At 43.3% G+C, this 19,968-nt stretch overlaps 1 protein-coding gene across 1 annotated transcript in view; it reads right to left on the reverse strand.

Moving 5' to 3' along the window:
• ABCC4 (ATP binding cassette subfamily C member 4 (PEL blood group)) overlaps window positions 1-19,968 on the reverse strand; it is a 226,765-nt gene that overhangs the window by 70,002 nt on the left and 136,795 nt on the right. Inside the window, exons 22-24 of the mRNA XM_069970675.1 lie at window positions 18,168-18,287; window positions 8,130-8,240; window positions 6,040-6,140 (exon numbers count right to left, since the gene is read on the reverse strand). Of these exons, the coding sequence (XP_069826776.1) occupies window positions 6,040-6,140; window positions 8,130-8,240; window positions 18,168-18,287 (332 nt within the window). The remainder of the gene's footprint in view (window positions 1-6,039; window positions 6,141-8,129; window positions 8,241-18,167; window positions 18,288-19,968) is intronic.

The raw sequence follows: 19,968 nt of genomic DNA on the forward strand, positions 1-19,968 counted from the left end.
ATTATGGGTAAAGAGTCGCTTTAACCCCTTCATGACCAAAAGGTGCAAAGATGTCCAGGTCACACTAAAGCAGTGCTCTCCTCCTCACCTCCTAAGAGCCATGATGCTTTTATTTTTTCACCTATTGGGCTGTTTGGGGGCTCAGGTTTTGATTTGACAGATTTTATTGCCACCAATTGCTGCTGCCTGTCATTATGCCTGTCTAGTACATTAACGCTGTTCACACAGAAGCTCACCCTTTCATGTGAGGAACATACATAAAACATTCCTATTGCACAGGACATCGACCGTAGAAACGTATATGGCCGTATGGCTGATGTGAAGAGGTTAAAGGGGACACTATTTTGTAATAGTGAAGACAAAGGAAACATTTTGCAAAGACAAGAGGAAAATATAAAAACGACAGCGCTAACATATAATGTAACTGAAAGAAGATCAACAATGAGTAAACAAATGCTTCCAGTCACTTCGTGACTAAAGACCGCTCAAAAGGGCAGTAGTTATGGATACACTCTTAGGCTATGTTCCTACACAGTATTGCTTAGTATTTTGGGACCAAAACCAGGAGTGGAAAGGCTATGTTCACACACTGTTTAAATTACATCCAGCAAACTAAATTTTAACATAGCCTTTCTGCGTTTTCAATCCACTTCTGGTTTTAGTTGCAAAATACTGACCAAAATACTGAGCCAAAATACTGTGTGGGAACATAGCCTTAGAATGGAAATTTTATATCCCTGCTTGGTTATGGGCATTAGACGTTGCTTTGCAAAAGAACCCTTAGGCCTCATTCACATGTTCAATTGTTTTTGGGGGGGTTTTAAGACCGCATAAAATGTCCGCAATCCACAGAAAAAGGTTTTGTCCATAGTGCATCCATAATCCGTATTCTTTGTGGACCCTTAAAAATTTGGGAAGCTGAGATTTTTTTACTGACATTAACTTGTTAAAGCAGTATTCCACTCAAACATAACTTTTCATATGAGACAAAATTCATTCCATACTGGTTTTTCTCTAATCAGTCTCCTTCCCCCAGCTCTGAGCTGCTGCTTTCTGAAGACATAAAAAAAACTTTGTGCAAGCTTTTCTCTCCATCCATCCCTCCCTCCTTCCCATCCCTTCTCAGACTGCTGATGTAAACAAGTCTCTATCTGCAACTTTGTAGAAACTTTTTAATGCCAGTAGGAATAATCCCAGTGAGTTCATCAGCAACTTGAACTCAGATTAACTCTCCCAGCATTACAAAGAACCTACAGAGTTGCAGATACAGCCTGCCATCAACAGTCTCAGAAAGGAGGGAGAGGATGGGAAGACAATGAAAAGCACATACAGTTTGTTGTGTCTTCAACAGAAAGCAAGAAATATGGAATGAATTTTTAGTCTCACCATAGGCAACGACATATAAAAAGTTATGTTTAAGTGGAATTCAGTTTTAACCCTTGAACGAAACAGCCTAAAACAGCTGTAAAGGACAGACCAATTTTCATTTTTGTATATTCATTTTTTTCCTTCTCACCTTCTAAGAGCTATAGCACTTTTACTTGTTTTTTTAGGGAACAGGTGTACTTTGTAATGGCGCCTTTTAATCCACCATAAAATGTATGACGGAACCCCAAAAATATTAATTAATGCAGTGAAATTGGAAGAACAACGCAACCGTTTTTTTTTTTGGGGGGGGGGGCGTAATCTCTAGTTTTTATTGGTATCATATTTGAGTACCTGGAACTTTGTGTTAATTTTTTATAATACTAACGTGGAGGAACAACAATGTTAAATCTTAATAAATTAGACAATTATGCACGCTACCATATATAATATGATTTATTTATTTTAATATATTAAATTGGAAAGGGGGGTGATTTAAACTTTTATTGTGGAGGGGCTATGCTGTCGTTTGGTTTTTAACCCGGCTGGTTATAAAAATAGGGGGGACCCTATGCGTTTTTTTTTTATTATTTATTTATTTTTAAAAAAAAACGCATAGGGTTCCCCCTATTTTTATAACCAGCCGGGTTAAAAACCAAACGACAGCAGCCTGGTAACACCAGGGTGGGAAGAGCCATTGGTTTAGGCCCTCCCCAGCCTAAATCTTACCAGCCTGCTGCCGCTTGGTCCAGAAGCGCCAATTTTGACGCTCCAGGACCACTGGCACCCGACTCTTCCCAGTACCCCTGGTGGCATTGGGTACTGGGGTAATAATGGGGGGTTAGTGTTAGCCATTTTATACCGGCTAACACTAGGCCCCAACCTAGTAATGGATTCCGTCTATTAGACGGCTTCCACTACTAAGTCTATAAAGTAAAGAAATAAAGACAAGACACAAGTTTAAAAAATTTTTTATTCAAATAAAAACACCCCCACACCCCTCATTGACCATTTTATTAAAAAAAACCACCAAACAACCGCTGGTCATCGACGTAGTCCACGGAATCCGACGTAATCCACAGGATACCGATATCTGAAAAACAAAAAGGGAGAAACACACAAAAACACACAAACAGGAGCACAACACCCATCATTGTGAGCGGTGTTGTGCTCCTTACAGTATGCAGCATCTTTACAGATCGCTGCTTACAGTCTGGCCCCCAAGGGGTTAAGGGAGGATGTATTGCATCCCCCTTAACCCCTTGGGGGCCAGACTGATGTCAGACTGCACCCATCCCAGCAAGGAAGGGGTTAAGTGACCCCCCTTCCTTGCTAGGAGGGGTGCAGTGCAGGGGAGGGGGTGGGGAGAGCTCTATACTCACCCCGATGTGTCCTCTTCGCTGGTCCGCAGCACAATGAAGTCACTGTACTGCGGACCGGCTCTTTATATGTGCGCTCAGCCGATCAGCCAATCAGCTGAGCGCACATATAATTCTGAATGTTTCTTCTAATAATGCTATTGTGATAATATAATTAGAAGAAACATTTGATGTTTTCATTAAAGTAAAGTGATGATTAGTACAGAATGCTCTATTGCCCGCAATATGAAATAACGGCTTAATGGAGCTTCCTGTACTAATTAATAAAACACATTTTCGTTGTAATAAAATCAGTTTTCTTGTTCAATAATTTAATTTAAACGAATCCATTATTGTGCAATTAAATATACTGTCAAAAAATAAATATATATATAAATATACATTTATTTATATATATATTTATCTTAACAGTATATTTAATTGCAAAATGATGGATTCGTTTAAATTTATTAATTAACAATGAAAGGGACTTTATTACAAAGAAAATGTGTTTTATTAATTAAATATATTAACCATGAGAGGCATCGGCATTACTGCAGAGGATCGCAAACCCCGGTAATAGCAATTCATGTAAAGTGTTTCCTTGCTTTCCCAGATGCATCCAGAGGTGTTTGCATCACTTTCTAAAGATTTTGTTATTTTTAGTTGAACCAGATTTCTAAGTAAATGACCGTATGTTTTCAGCCGCATGTCTATTTTTTCCCACGGCCGTAGTTTCAGCCGCACATTTCCAGCCGCATAAAAAATACAGCCGCACACATACATAGTGTGAACATAGCCTTAGACTGCTAACACTGGTGATTGCTATGCCATTGCATAGCATTGATCAGTGTTATCTGCTATCTTCTAATGCAGCGCTTCTCAATTCCACTTTGTACTTTTGCTTTTTTCCTCATGTTTAAAAGCCCATAGCACTTGCATTTTATCACCTACAGACCCACAGGAGCCCTTATTTTTTGTAACACCAATTGTACCTTGCAATGACAGACTTCGTTTTTCCATACAATATGCGGTGAAACCGGGGAAAAAATATTTGAGCGGTGAAATTAAAAAAAAAAAATTTGGTGGTGGTGGTGGTGAGTACGATTACAATGATAGGCAACTTATAGAACTTTTATTTCATCTGACTGCATTTAAAAAAAATTAAAACCTTTAAAAAAAAACTACTTGTTTAAAAATTCGCTATCACCATCCTTAGAACACTTTTATTTTTTGGTCTATGAGAATGTATAGGGTGTCTTTTTTTTGCGCCATGATCTGTACTTTATATTGGCTGCTTGCATGTGTATATGCAACTTTTTGATCACTTTTTATTCCAATTTTTCTAAATTTGATGTGACAAAAAATCTGTAATTTTGAGCGTTGTCAGGATTTTGCACCTACGCCATTTACTGTGCGAGATTGGGAATGTGATAATTTTATAGCTCCGATGACACCAAATATTATTTATAAAATGGGAAAAAGGGGATTATTTAAACCTGTATTATAAAACGGCTTTTTTTTATTAATGAAAAAACTTTTTTTTTATCTCTCATTAAGATCTATGCAGTACATATGAGCTATATTAACACTAACTAATCATGACAATTACCGTATTTTCCGGCGTATAAGGCAACTGAGCATATAAAATGACCCCTGACTTTAAAGATGATTGTCAGGGGTTCCCCTTATATGCCGGAAAATGTTAAATTTAGCTGCAGTTAACCAGGGGTTAACAAAAAAAAAAGAAAAAAAAGAAAAACAGTTAACTCACCTGGGGCCCATTTCCGGCATCGGCGCGTTTCCTGCCCCATTCCCGGCGAAGACAGTGTGATGTACACTGCCTACGCCGGAGATCCCCGAAGCTCTCCCGGGCTGCTGAGCTGCCGGGAGAGCTTTGGGAGAATGAGAGAGGCTGCTGGAAATTCAGGCGCCTCTGTCACTCTCCCGAAGCTCTCCCGGCAGCGGAGCGTCTCCAAGCTTCTCTAATGAGACGCTCAGCTGCCCGGGAGCGCTTCGGGGATCTCCGGCGTAGGCTAGATCGCCAGCGTAGGCTAGACTAAACTAGAATAATGTACCAACAGCCAATGTCCTTTTTGTTTTTTAAATAGAGAGAGGAAAAAACCTGTGAATATAGCGATGTACTGCATAGATCCATGAGATCAGTGCTCAATTGCTTTGGGCTGCTGGAGCTCAGAGCAATGGAATGCCAAGCCAGAATCAGAGTCATCACGTAGCGGAGGCCTGGCCCGGGCAGGTATACAGATTGCCCCTCTGCAATCGCATAGCAAGGAGGGTGACCCACCCACTAAATCATCATCACTGATGCGCTTTGTAAAGCATTTAAATGCAGCTACCAGTTTTGACAGCTGCATTTAAATTGCTAAGTAGCCGTGCACAGCGATTGGCCCAGGTCGGCTGCAGCTGAGAGCACGGCGGGTTAGAGCAAGGTTATGGTGTGACCCCTCTCTGAACCCCCCCACCCACCGCAGGACATAAATGTATATCCTTAAGTGGGAAGGGGTAAAAACAAAGCTAGACCTTTTGTCAACCAGCAAAGTCTGGCCAGTACAGAGCGTCACAACTCTATGTGTCCATCAATACCATGATTGTCTTCTCTGTGAGCGCTCAGATGACCTGGAAAACACAGGACTTCCTGTGTTTAGACACTGAAGAAAAACAAATAAAGTCAGAATACAGGAAGTGCCATGTTTTCCATTATAAGTAAAAAAAAAATTTTTTATGTAAATTGCAAACTTGCTTTATAATCACATTCTCTGCTGATTTAGATTTCGAAAGTCATAGGGAAAGGGACACTTTAAAGGGTTACAGATGTTTCTTCCTTGAATCCATACCACAATTATGGTCTGTACTAGGACATGACCTGTTATTTTTTATAGCACAGATTGCTGATCCTTAAAACCACAGTCAGTGTAGCCCAATAGAAATCAATGTGCACTAAATTGGTGCGTAATTGCGGATCTGCAATTATGCTTTATTTTACAGAATTGAGGCCTTAGTCCATAATTTCTTTACCTTAGGAAATCATAGCAGAACAGTAATAAAAACGGTTACATGGAGCATTAAATGTTTGGCACTAGTGGAAGAATGGTTAACTAAAACTTTACATCATGATAAACCAGAAAATCCAGGTCTCATACTTTCACTTTTATTCCTTCCTGTTGTCAGTCTATAAAATAGAAAACTCTGAAACAAGCAGCTCTAGCATACATTCTCATACATGTAAAAAATGCTTCATATATTCAATATTTTAAACAAAAATGGCTAATCAGCTGAAAGAAAAAAATTTTTTTACCAGATTTTCGACTTCTGCACTTTGTCTTACTCCCCACTGGAAAGATCCCATGATTGTAATGGCATATGACAGTGCCAAACCAACCTGACCTGCATCAAGAGCTGTAACAAAGTAAAGACAAGTGGGACTTTTAATCCTTTTAATCTGCATTTCCTATTTGACAGATATCATCATACTGTGATTTTTAGCCACTGGCAATAAACAAATATGTTCCCTTTCACTGATAGCAAACAGAACTTGATTCAAAGAAAATATAAGCTATTAAAGGGGTAGTTCACCAAAATGTATGTACTTTCAAATCAACTGGTGCCAGAGATTTGTAATTTACTTCTATAAAAATAAAAAACCCTCAAAGCTTACAGTACTGAAAGGGGTAGTGCGGCGCTAAACAATTATTCACTAAATAACACACATTACAAAGTTATACAACTTTATAATGTATGTTATGTATGTGAATGGCCCCCTTCCCCGTGTTTACCCCCACCTATGCCAGACCCGGAAGTGTGATGCACTATACTCACCTGATCCGGGTCGACCCCCGTCCGCCATCTTGGGACAATGATGTCATCTTCGGGCGGACAGCCGAACCACTCCATCCGTCCCTTGTGCCAGCCCCCCTCTGCCGCGTGGCTGAGCACAGAGGGGGGCCGGCATGAGGGACGGATATAGCGGTTTGGCTGGCCGCCCGAAGATGACATTGTCCCAAGATGGCGGATGGGGGTTGACACGGATCAGGTGAGTATAGGGCATCACACTTCCGGGTCTAGCGTGGGTGGGTGTGTGTGTGTGTGGGGGGGGGGGAACACGGGGAAGGGGGCCATTCACATACATAACATACATTACAAAGTTGTATAACTTTGTAACGTGTGTTATTTTGTGAATTGTATAGCGCCGCACTACCCCTTTAAGAGCTGCTGTATGTCCTGCAGAAAGTGGTGTATTCTTTCCAGTATGAAAAGCGGGAGAGGTTTTCTATAGGGATTTGCAACTGCTCTGGACAGTTCCTGTCACAGACAGGTGGCAGCAGAGAGCACTGTCAGACTGGAAAGAATACACCACTTTCTGCAGGACATACAGCAGCTGATAATAGCTTTAATAGAAGTAAGTTACAAATCTCTGGCACTTTCTTGCACTATTTGAAAATAAAAAAGGTGAACAGCTCCTTTAAAGATGTATAACTTTTCATTATGATTCTGATTAAGTCTCTGTTCACATCTGCGTTTGGGCCTTTTACAGGCAGTTTAGGGTGTGTTCACACGTACAGGATCTGCAGCAGATTTGAAGCTGCAGATTTGCCTTTACTCTGCAACTTTGCCTTTACTCTGCGTGAAACCCGCTGAGAATCACTTGCATGTGAACCCAGCCTAAGGCCGGGTTCACACTACGTAAAAAACACGGCTTTATTTCATAAAACCATCCGTAATTGCGCAAACAATGGCCGTTATTTCACAAATAGCGTGCGTTCACACATACAGGATCTGCAGCAGATTTGATGGCGCAGATTTGATGCTGCAGATGTGCTTCAACTCTGCAACTTCAACTCTGCAACTGCAACTCTGCGTCATCAGATCTGCTGCAGATGCTGTACGTGAGAACGCACCCTAAGGGTAGCTTTACACAGCGGATTTGATGGTGTGGTCTGCAGCAGATACTCTGCAGATTTGATCTAAATAACTGAACACAGCATCAATTTTTTTTTATTTATTTTTTTTTACAATGAGAATGAGCATGCTCAACATCAAACATGTACCATCAAATCTGCTGCGGATCCTGTACGTGTGAACGCACCCTTATGGAGCATCCACAATTTAGTTCTTCAGGAATTAGATATATTATACAGGTTAAAGGTTTGGCTGTCCTGATTTCTGACATTACACAAAACCATTTTCATATCAACAAGCTCTCCTGGTAGAAAGTATATGAGCTATAGAAATTAAATGTGGCATTAACCATTCATCCACATTAGGATGACTTGTATGACAAACAGCTTGTACAGAATGTGGCGTTTGACTAATTCCATTCTGTCTCCCTTTTCCAATAACAACTCACTTTCATAGACAAATGTCATACAGGCGGTACACAATACTTACTTTTTGAGAGGATTAAGGACCCAAAAGCAATGGCTATTACAAACAGTGCGCATATGGCATCCAGGCGCACTGCAAGCCAACGGGATGTTGTTAGGAACAAAAACCAGGCCTCTATTGGAAAAGAGAGGAGTATGATAAAATGTAAAACACACCACAACAACAAGAGAGGAGAAAAAAACTCTTTATTCATAACAAACTAGAGGTTTTCAGTGTCTTCAATTATTAAAGAAGTCCAGTGAAAATTTTTATTAAAGTATTGCATTGCCCCCCAAAAGTTATACAAATCATCAATATACACTTATTATGGGAGATGCTTATAAAGTGCTTTTTTCCCTGCACTTACTACTACATCAAGGCTTCACTTCCTGGATAACATGGTGATGTCACGACCTGACTCCCAGGGCTGTGCGGGCTGTGGCTGCTGGAGAGGAGGATGGCAGGGGGACACTGAGGGACACAGGGCCCTGGAGGGACACTGAGCATCCCTCTGCCATCATCCTCTCCAGCAGCCACAGCCCGCACAGCCCTGGGAGTCAGGTCGTGACATCACCATGTTATCCAGGAAGTGAAGCCTTGATGCAGTAGTAAGTGCAGGAAAAAAAAACACTTTATAAGCATTTCCCGTAATAAGTGTATATTGGTAATTTGTATAACTTTTGGGGGCAATACAATACTTTAATAAAAATTTTCGCCGGACTTCTCCTTTAATGATAGATGTGTATGCCATAGCAAAACCAGAGTATTCCATTTTAAGGACAAAAATTATAAAATAAAAGAATTTAACACATTTGTTGCATTTCTCTGTTAACATAATTAAAACAATAGGTGTCAGTGAGGGCTGTGTAATGAGACCAGAATTACCAAGACAGATATCTGACACATTATCCGACAAATTTTTGATGCCAGAGCCAGGAATGGATTTGACAAGGAGAAATCTCAGGGGGACATTTATTAAGTCTGGCTTTTTTTTAACCCAACCCCCCCCCCCCCCCCACCACCACCACACACACACACACACACACACACACACACACACACACACACACACACACACACACACACACACCACCACCACCACCACCAGCGCTGGAGCTCTGAGGATTTGTCTCACGCGCACTGAGCCTGTCCATGTGAACAAAGAACTTAGAGCTGGCGTGGGGTTCACTGACATTTTGCCACCTTAAAAATGATAAATGCGGCAAACACAGAGGCCGCACCCCCTTTGCGCGCTGTTGCATCTCCCGTTGCGCCCCCTCCCTGGTCCTCAGGCGCAAGTGGCGAACAGAGCCTATTTGTTAATAAATTATTTGCAAATTAAGCGTTTGTGAACAAATCTATTCAAAAGTGGGCTCTCTGCGCCGGAAAATGCCCTATGCACCAGTTAATAAATGTCTCCCTCATTCTTTCCTTTATGTTCTCAAACATGTATGGACAAGACTTTAAACTGGTTTTGTTATGAACAAAACTAGGTTTACACTGATGTGTTATTTAAAACATTTTTAAATGTACAAGTATTCCTTAACCCCTAGACGACTAAGAATGTACCAGTACACCCTGGCCGCCTGTGCCCAGATGACCCTGGGCATACCGGTACATCCTTATTCTCTATGGAGCTATGAAGTGCACTTAGGAGCCGAGCGCACTTCATTGCAGGTGGGGGCTGCTGCCATCAGCAGCGGGCCCTCACCATTAATGACAGGCTGCACTGATTGTGGTGAAGCCTGTCGTTAACCCCTTAAACGCAGCGATCGTGGCAGCAGAGGACCCTGCTACAGACATGCTCTATGAGAAGCTCGCAGATAACACTGATCAATGTTATGCTATAGCATAGCAATGATCAGTGTATGCAATCTAATGATGGACTTAAAAAATGTTAAAAGTAAAAATGTTTTAGAAAATATCCCCTCCCCCAATGGATTTTGCCTGCACCCGATGACGCTCCATGTAGGAGTAAAATAAGTTGTCTAGGCGATGTCGGTGTTTTTAGTTTCCTACCCTACAGCTGGCATTATGTAGTCTAGGGAGCCTGCAGCTTACTTAGTGCACACACACCACCAATGAATGGCAGATTCCGCTGTCCATCCAAAGAATGAGCCTGGACTGCCCTAGGAAAATGATTTTACAAATAAACTGAGCATTCCGGAGCGTCTCAGAGAGAGACTCCATAATACACTGATCTGTGTGTCTGCGTTTCTCTCTCTACAGCTGTCCCCGACACCAAAGAAATTCTTTTTAAATCTAATTTGATTCTTGCAAGCAATGCAGACAAGGTTTAGGAGCCTACCTAAAGTTTTACAGCAACAGAGTTTTATGGTGCCACTGGCTTGTAACTGTAAAATCTCCTCCGCCTTACTGGCATGACTAATAGGGGATAATATATGGTGTCTATGATGGTACGAATGAAAAAAAATCTTACTTAGTTTATCCATAACGTATGAAGAGTATATCAGGTATATATAGCTAACCACAAGGGGTAGTTAATAAATGACCAAACAGACTTATGAGTAGTCTTTGTGACTATACAGAGATTGATTTTGTTGTATTATCATCAATGTCGTTGGTCTCCTATATAGCCATGTTCTTTATTCCCCTGCTTGTATAGGTCTCTTGATAAACATGGATATAGAGGAAACGTGTCAAGAACCCAAGGTATGTGGCATTAGAGAGACTATCATTTTTTTGTGATACTAACACTTCCAATGGTCATCTACAGAATAATTGGGAAATATAAGAATTACCTGCTGCTGTCAGAGATTCTTTCTAGGTAAGTCTGTCATTGTCATTCAGAGCACTGATCTTCTTGATTAACCCCTTCGTGCTGCAGCTAGTTTGGGCCTTAAAGGACAAGTGCCATGAAAAACTTTTTCCCAGTAATTGAAGTTATATAACTGTGTAATATGCTTCAATCACCTATCTTCCTCCCTTCCCTGTCTTTTCCCCCCTCCACCCCCCACCAGGAAGTGTCCTGACTCACACAGAGCTGATTACTGTCGTCACCGTCACCAAGCTCTTCTCTCAGCTCCTTCTCCTGTTACACCAGCCTCCCCCTCCCCTGCCTTGTCATGTGACAGCTTGCTCAGCTCCCATTGGCTGAACAACTGCAAGCCATCACTTGTCACATCTCACTTGCTTATCTTCCCTCAGACTGACTCCAGCACATAGGCAGCTCCCCCCTCCCCTTATACCCTCTCTCCTGCTGCCGTGGACTCAGTGAAGGAGTCATGTCACTAGAGAAGATAAGCTGAGCAAGCAGAGTCACCTGACAAGGAGGGGGAGGCTGGTGTAACAGGAGTAGGAGCTGAGAGAAGAGCTTGGTGACGGTGACGACAGTAATCAGGTCTGTGTGAGTTGGACACTTCCTGGTGGGGGGTGGAGGGGGGAAAAGACAGGGAAGGGAGGCAGATAGGTGATTGAAGCATATTACACAGTTATATAACTTTGTAATGTGCTTCAATTACTGGGAAAAAATTTTTTTATGGCACTTGTCCTTTAATGACCAGGCTAATTTTTCAAAATCTGACCTGTCTCACTTTATGCTCTTATAGCTCAGTGATGCTTTAACGTATGCTAGCGATTCTGAGATTGTTTTTTCGGCACATATGGCACTTTATGTTAGTGGCAAAATTTGGTCACTACTTTGTGTGTTTTTTGTGAAAGACATCAAAATATCATGAAAAATTTAAAAAATTAGCATTTTATGAACTTTGAAATTCTCTGTTTTTAAAAAAAGAACGTCGTAGCACATAAATTAGTTACTAAGTCACATTACCAATATGTCCTCTTTATTCTGGCATAATTTGGTAAACATATTTTACTTTTTTAGGGTGTTATGGGGCTTAGAAATTTATCAGCAAATTATCACATTTTCATGAAAGTTTCCAAAACTGATTTTTTTAGGGACCAGTTCTTTTATTAAATGAATTTAGAAGTCTGGTATCCTGAAAACCCCCATAAGTGACCCCATTTTGGAAACTACACACCTTAAAGAATTAATCTAGGGGTATAATGAGCATTCCAATAATATATACGTTTAGATTAAAGTTTCTCATTTTCAAAAGGAACATGAGAGAAAATGCACCCCAAAATTTGTAACACAGGTTCTCCTGAGTACATGGTACCCCATATGTGGGCGTAAACCACTGTATGGGCACACAGCGGGGCTCAGAAGGGAAGGAGCGCCAATTAGCTTTTCCAATGCAGATTTTGCTGAAGAAGTTTCTGAGCGCCAGGTGCATTTGCAGTGCCCCTGTAGTGTCAGCAGAGAAGAAACCCCCCATAAGTCACCCCATTTTGGAAAGTGCACCCCTCAAAGAATTCATCTTGTTGTGTGGTGACCATTTTGACCCCACAGGTATTACAGGAAAGTATTCAAAAGAAGAAGATAAAAATGAAAAACTTGAATTCTTACAATAATATGTTCGTTTAGTTTGAAATTTCTCAATTTCACGAGGAACAAGAGAAAAAAAGTACCCCAAAATTTGTAACGCAGGTTCTCCTGAGTAAAATGGTACCCCATATGTGGGCGTAAACCACTGTATGTGCACACAGGAGGGCTCAGAAGGGAAGGAGCGCCAATTAGTTTTTTCAATGAAGATTGCTGCAGAAGTTTCTGAGCGCCAGGTGCGTTTGCAGTGCCCCTGTAGTGTCCGCAGAGTAAAATCTCCCAATAATTCACTCCATTTTGCAAAGTACACCCCTCAAAGAATTCATTTTTGGGTTTGGTGAGCATTTTGACCCCACAGGTATTAGAGGAAACTATTCAAAAGTAGACAGTAAAAATGAAAAACTAGAATTTTTCCAATAATATGTTCCTTTAGTTTGAAATTTCTCAATTTCACGAGGAACAGGAGAGAAATGTCACCCCAATATATGTAACGCAGGTTCTCCTGAGTAAAACGATACCCCATATGTGGGCATAGACCACTCTATGGGCACACAGCCGGGCTCAGAAGGGAAGGAGCGCCAATTAGCATTTTCAGTGCAGATTTTTCTGAAGAAGTTTCTGAGCGCCACGTGCGTTTGCAGAGCCCCTGTAGTGTCAGCAGAAACGATTCCCCCCAAAAGTCACCCCATTTTGGAAAGTGCACCTCTCAAAGAATTCATCTTTGGGTGTGGTAACCATTTTTACCCCACAGGTATTAGAGGAAAGTATTCAAAATTGGCCAGTAAAAATGAAAAACTCTAATTTTTCCAATAATATGTTGGTTTAGTTTGAAATTTCTCAATTTGACGAGGAACAGGAGAGAAAACGTACCCCAAAATCTGTAACGCAGGTTCTTCTGAGTAAAACGGTACCCCATATGTGGGCATAAACCACTGTATGGGCACACAGCAGGGCTCAGAAGGGAAGGAGCGCCAATTTACTGGAACAAAACCGCAGCTAGTAATGGTTATTAGAATAGCGCAGTTACTAAAATAAAATAAAAAAAATTAGATTACAGGTAATCTGGGGTGGTTACGGACAACATGGGGTGGTCACGGGCAACCTGCTGTGGTTACGGCAACCTGGGGTGGTTACAGGCAACGTGGGGTGGTTATGCGCAACGTGTGGTGGTTATGGGCAATGTGTGGTGGTTACGGGCAACCTGCAGTGCTTACAGACAATCTGGGGTGGTTACAGGCAACGTGGGGTGGTTACGGGCAACGTGTGGTGGTTATGGGCAACGTGTGGTGGTTACGGGCAACCTGCAGTGCTTACAGACAATCTGGGGTGGTTACAGGCAACGTGGGGTGGTTACGAATAAACTGAAGTGCTTATAAGTAATCTCGGGTGGGTACCTGTAATCTGGCATGGTTACCGCAATCTGGAGGGGGTCATTGGCAATTTGGGGTGGTCAGAGGCAACGTGCGGTGGTCAGAGGCAACCTGCGGTGGTCAGAGGCGACGTGGCGTGGTCAGAGGCGACGTGGCGTGGTCACGGGCAACCTGCTGTTGTTACAGGAAACGTGGGTTGGTTACAGGCAACGTGGGGTGGTTACAGGCAACGTGGGCTGGTTACGGGCAACGTGGGCTGGTTACGGGCAACGTGGGCTGGTTACGGGCAACGTGGGCTGGTTACGGGCAACGTGGGCTGGTTACGGGCAACGTGGGCTGGTTACGGGCAACCTGCAGTGCTTACAGACAATCTGGGGTGGTTACGGGCATTGGGGGTGGTTACGGGCAACCTGCAGTGCTTACAGACAATCTGGGGTGGATACAGGCAACGTGGGGTGGTTACGGGCAACCTGCAGAGCTTACAGACAATCTGGGGTGGTTAGGGGCAACGTGGGGTGGTTACGGATAAACTGAAGATCTGGGGTGGGTACCTGTAATCTGGGATGGGCACCGCAATCTGGAGGGGGTCATTGGCAATTTGGGGTGGTCAGAGGCGCCGTGGCGTGGTCAGAGGTGACGTCTGGTGGTCAGAGGCGACGTGCGGTGGTCAGAGGCGACGTGCGGTGGTCAGAGGCGACGTGCGGTGGTCAGAGGCATCGTGGCGTGGTCAGAGGCATCGTGGCGTGGTCAGAGGCATCGTGGCGTGGTCAGAGGCATCGTGGCGTGGTCAGAGGCATCGTGGCGTGGTCAGAGGCAACGTGCGGTGGTTACGTGCAATCTGGGGGGTTACATGTAATCTGGCGTGATTATGGGAAACCTGGGGGGGTTATGTGCAACCTGGAAGGGTTACAGACAATCTGGGATTGTTACTGATAAACTGAAGTGCTTATAGGTAATCTGGGGTGGGTACATGTAATTTGGGGTGGTTACGGGCAATCTGGAGGGGGTCACTGGCAATTTGGGGTGGTTATGGGCAATGTGCGGTGGTTACGGGCAACGTGCGGTGGTTACGGGCAACGTGCGGTGGTTACGGGCAACGTGCGGTGGTTACGGGCAACGTGCGGTGGTTACGTGCAACGTGCGGTGGTTACGGGCAACGTGCAGTGGTTACGGGCAACGTGCAGTGGTTACGGGCAACGTGCAGTGGTTACGGGCAACGTGTGGTGGTTACGGGCAACTTGCGGTTGTTATGGGCAACGTCCCCCAGGTTAAGGGTAATCTGGGGGGGGGTTAGGGGTAATTTGGGAGTAAACTGCAATTATTACTATATTAAAAAGTGTGTGTTTTATTTTTTTGTATGTTTGTCACTTTTTGTACTTTATACATTCATTTTCACTGTATTACTATGATTACTGTGATATTTTCTATCACAGTAATCATAGTTCAGTGACAGAGACCAAATTGGTCTCTGTCACTTTAAATTTTCAGAGCTGGCCGGTTGTGAAGCGCATGCGCACTTCACAAGCAGCAAGGACGCCGAAGAGGAAGGAGCTCCAGGATCAGGTAACGTATAAGGGGTGGGGGGTGGGGGGGGTGACTGGGGGATGGGGGTGACAGGGGGGGTGGGGGGCGACATCACTTTTTATTCCCTGTCACCAATCATTCATGGTGACAGGAGATAAAAAGTGCCGGGATGCACGTGGCACAAGCGATCAGCGGTATATAGTATGCCCCATGCTCTCCGCTACCTCCGGTGGCGGAAAGCATGGGGTTTTCATTCATTTTAACTTTTCCATCGCTGTGAACAGACATTAGTCTGTTCACAGCGATGGCGGCGGCCATCTTGAATCTGATGGCCGCTGGGAGAGGGGGATTATTGATCGCCCTACTAGGGGGGCTGATCTGAGGTCTGGGGGACACTTATTTCATCTCCCCCCACCGTAGATTCACGGCGGGGGGAGATAAAAGGCGGCGGCGGCATTGGTAATCCCCTTTGCCGACGGACGCCGCTATAACGTTAATAGCGGCGATCGTCGGTTAGGGGGGGGGCGGGACGGACCCCACACACTGCCCCAACCCCTCCCCTCCGTCCCGGCCCCGCAGCCTTATTCTCTGCCATCACCGTAAAAAGCTGATGGCAGCAGAATAAGGACCCTTAGTGACCGCCGTAAAAAGCCGTATCGGCGGTCACTAAGGGGTTAATGTTCTTTTGATAATCCTGTTGTCAGAATACAAATAATGGAAGTGTTGGTTTCTTCAAACACTCTGTGTACCAAGCGGAGGCCCCTGCCGGTAGCGCCAGACACCGGTTTAAACATACCGCAGTTGCTACAGATGTCCTGAGTGATGTCACTCTACTTGATTTGAATCCTCGTTTGGAAAAAAAGGCAAAGGTGCCTGTGTGTATTAAAACGAGTAGGAGCCTTTTTTTTCCAGGTGAGTATCCGTAGTCAAGTAGAGTGACGTCACCAGGACTTGTGTAGCAAGTACATTACATTTAAACCAGTGTTTGGCACGAGCCTGGTACACAGAGCGTATGAAGAAACCAACACTTACATTATTTGTATTCTGACAACAGGACTATCAAAAGGACAGTACTGGTTGGCAACATTAGGCCTGTTAGATTCTACAGGGTGGTCCCATTATGTGTAGTTAGTACAGTATGCAGTAGTGGCGAATCAACTGATATGGTGTATTGGCTGCGATGTGACAATAGAGAGACTAACAGGCCTAATGTTGGCGATCGGTACGGTTTCTATAAAAAGAGGAGGTTGACTATGCTTCTGTAAGACTATCGCTTCCTCCGGTCATCTAAAACATAAATTTCTAGTATAAAAATTACCAGTTGCCACTGGAGATCATCATTCTAGGTCAGTCTGTCATTGTCATTCAGAGCGCTGATCTTCTTGATTAATGACTTTCTGATAATCCTGTGGTCAGAATCCAAATAATGGAAGTGTTGGTTTCTTCATACGCTCTGTGTACCAGGCTGGTGCCAAACACTGGTTTAAACTTAATGTACTTGCTACAGAAGTCTTGAGTGACGTCACTCTACTTGACTACAGATCCTCACTTGGAAAAAAAGGCTCCTACCCGTTTTAATACACACAGGCACCTTTGCTTTTTTCCAAACGAGGATTCAAATCAAGTAGAGTGACATCACTCAGGACATCTGTAGCAACTGCGGCATGTTTAAACTGGTGTTTGGCGCCACTGGCAGGGGCCTCAGCCTGGTACACCAAGTGTTTGAAGAAACCAACACTTCCATTATTTGTATTCTAACAGGATTATCAAAAGGACATTAATCAAGAAGATGATTAGCGCTCTGAATGACAATGACCGATGCTGTGAGTCCCGGCTCTTTCCCCACCAGAGCGGTGCACGTCTTCCTCCTCCTGCGGACCATGCGCGGTGATGTCAGTTCATCGCGTGCCGCCTGCAGAAGACGGGCACAGGCTAGAGGGGAGAGAAGAGGACCTGGGCAGCGTGGGAGCGCAGGAAAGGTGAGTGGGATGTTTATTTTTTTCATTTGGGACAGGCACTGGGGGTTAACTTGGCTACCAAGGACATGACTGGGGGGGGTTAGCTAGGCTACCAGGGACATGAAGGGGGGGGGGGGGTGTAATTAGGCTACCAGGGACATGACTGGGGGGGGGTAAATTAGGCTACCATTGACAGAACTGGGGGGGGGGGGTTGACGAGGCTACCAGGGACATGACTGGGGGAGGTTAATTAGGCTACCAGGGACAGAACTGGGGGGGGGGGGGGTTGACTAGGCTACCAGGGACAGAACTGGGGGGTTGACTAGGCTACCAGGAACATGACTGGGGGGTTAACTAGGCTACCAGGGACATGACTGGGGGGGTTAACTAGGCTACCAGAGGCATCACTAGGGGGTTAACTAGACTACAAGGGGAATGACTTGGGGGTTAACTAGACTACAAGGGACATCACTGGGGGTTAACTACAATAGCAGGGGCACGAGGGGAACAATACTTTGCCTTGCCCTGGGTGCTGCAAACCCACGCTACTAACTGCTGCTCACAATATGCGCCCCTTGAATTATTTTATGAATGTCCGACTGGCCCTCGACATGGAAAAGGTTGCCCACGCCTGATTTAAATAGTAATTGTTGTTTCCGACGTCAATTGTGATATACCCCAACTGTGAAGCCCACACAGGGCATTGAATGAATTTAATGAATCTGCTAGAAATAGTTTGTATAATTTTGTCTATTATGGGTTTTTATACTATATGTATTTACCAAAAAACAGTTACACAAACCAGAATGAAGATCTTGGTGTGCATCAAATAAATGTTGAAAGCGTTCCTCTGCTTTAAATGCCCGTATTGTCCAAAGTCCCTGGAGGGAAGATGACAAGTGGGAGAACACTGGACTTCGAGCTGGAAAAGAAATTTATTTAGGATTATTTCTTGAATGGACCTAAAAGGAGATACAGATTAGGACACACTGCATTACAGAAGTTACCAACAAAGTTATGCTCTACTCTTCAGAACACCTAGAACACAGTCAGTACAAGCGTTAAAAAAAAAATTGCCAATCATACATCCCTTGGCACCCCAAAACACACCTTATTATCAATCCATTTTTTTTTTAAAAAAGTAAAATGTTGTAACCAGGTTTATATGGAAACAAAATGAATGGCATTCTAAAAGGAGGACTTGTTTTTCACACAAAGAAAGTTAAGAAATTAAAGGCATCTCACACCACAGTTTGTCAATATTTAATGAAAAAGTTATTTATGAATTTATGCAAGTGATGCCATTTATTTTTAACAATATCCACAAAAGTGGTCCTCATTTACTGGTAAAAAAAAAAAAAAAAAGCACAAAGCTTACAGCACATCTACAAAACATACCAGTGCCTGTTTGCAGAAACTATAGAATGAAATTGAGAGCAGCATCATCTGAGATGGTCTCAGTCCACCTCACTCATACACTGAGACTACAATGGCTGCTTATTAATGGAATATAAAGTGACAGCAACTGGTTGTGCCTGTCAGCAGGTAAGACAGTTTTACAATGGAGGCATTATAAAGCGCTTTCAAGCTATAGTAGCTCCCGCTCTCTTGCTTTCATATTTTTTTTATTTCCTTTTGTTGAGTGGTCACTCTCTCATAGAAAATAAATGTCACCTAACATGATCTAGACAACAGAAGACATGTCAATCATTCCACTTATAAAAAGACAAAACATTGCTGTCTGAATAACTCATAAAAGTGTTATGAGTAGAGTGCATCACCAATCGACCACCAACACACACATTGAAATAACATGAATAACATGAAGTGGAAGATAAGTGGATATTCCTAATAAATCATTGGAATAAAAAAGAAAAGGTCAGAGTAAGGAATTGTAGTAGAATAGAAACATGGCATTCTACGGAAACCCTGGATGACAAGAATATAGACCTATAGAATAATAGAATTATTTATGAATATTGGCATTCCCTGTAGAACTGTCTTCATGGAGTACTTCCACATGCTTGCTTAAAAGGAGACCAAATCGGAAAAAATATTGCTAGTAACCTACTAACATTGCTAATACCACTAAGCACACATTACCCAAACATAAATCTATTGCCTGTGTCCCTGTCTGCTTTGCCCTGCAAACCTACTTTTATTAATTTCTAATCCTAGTCACAGTCCTGGGGCTGTATAGTGCTGTAATCATTCTTCTCTGTGAGTGATCTATGGCTCAGTAATTTGGTTTTGTCAAACAGAAGCAGGTGAGAGGCAGGATTACAGTGCAGTCAGGGGCGTAGCTAAAGGCTGATGGGTCCTGGTGCAAAATGTTAGCTTGGGGCCCCCCCATCTCACCCGATCAGGCAAAGTCATATCTAACGTTATATCCAATTACTCTAATGTGCCGCCATGTTCTAATGCCCTGTCACTGCCTCCACCTCATGTACTGCACTACTGCCCCCTATAATTAATGGACTGTACTGTGTCATTGTCTAATCATTGTATACCAATCTTTGAATCTCCAGCTGAAAAACTACAACTCTCATCATAAACTGCCAGTTGAAAACAATGGGGGTTGTAGTGCTGCAACCTGAAGAGCC

This window comes from Dendropsophus ebraccatus, chromosome 5, assembly GCF_027789765.1.
Source record: "Dendropsophus ebraccatus isolate aDenEbr1 chromosome 5, aDenEbr1.pat, whole genome shotgun sequence".
Lineage (NCBI taxonomy): Eukaryota > Metazoa > Chordata > Amphibia > Anura > Hylidae > Dendropsophus > Dendropsophus ebraccatus.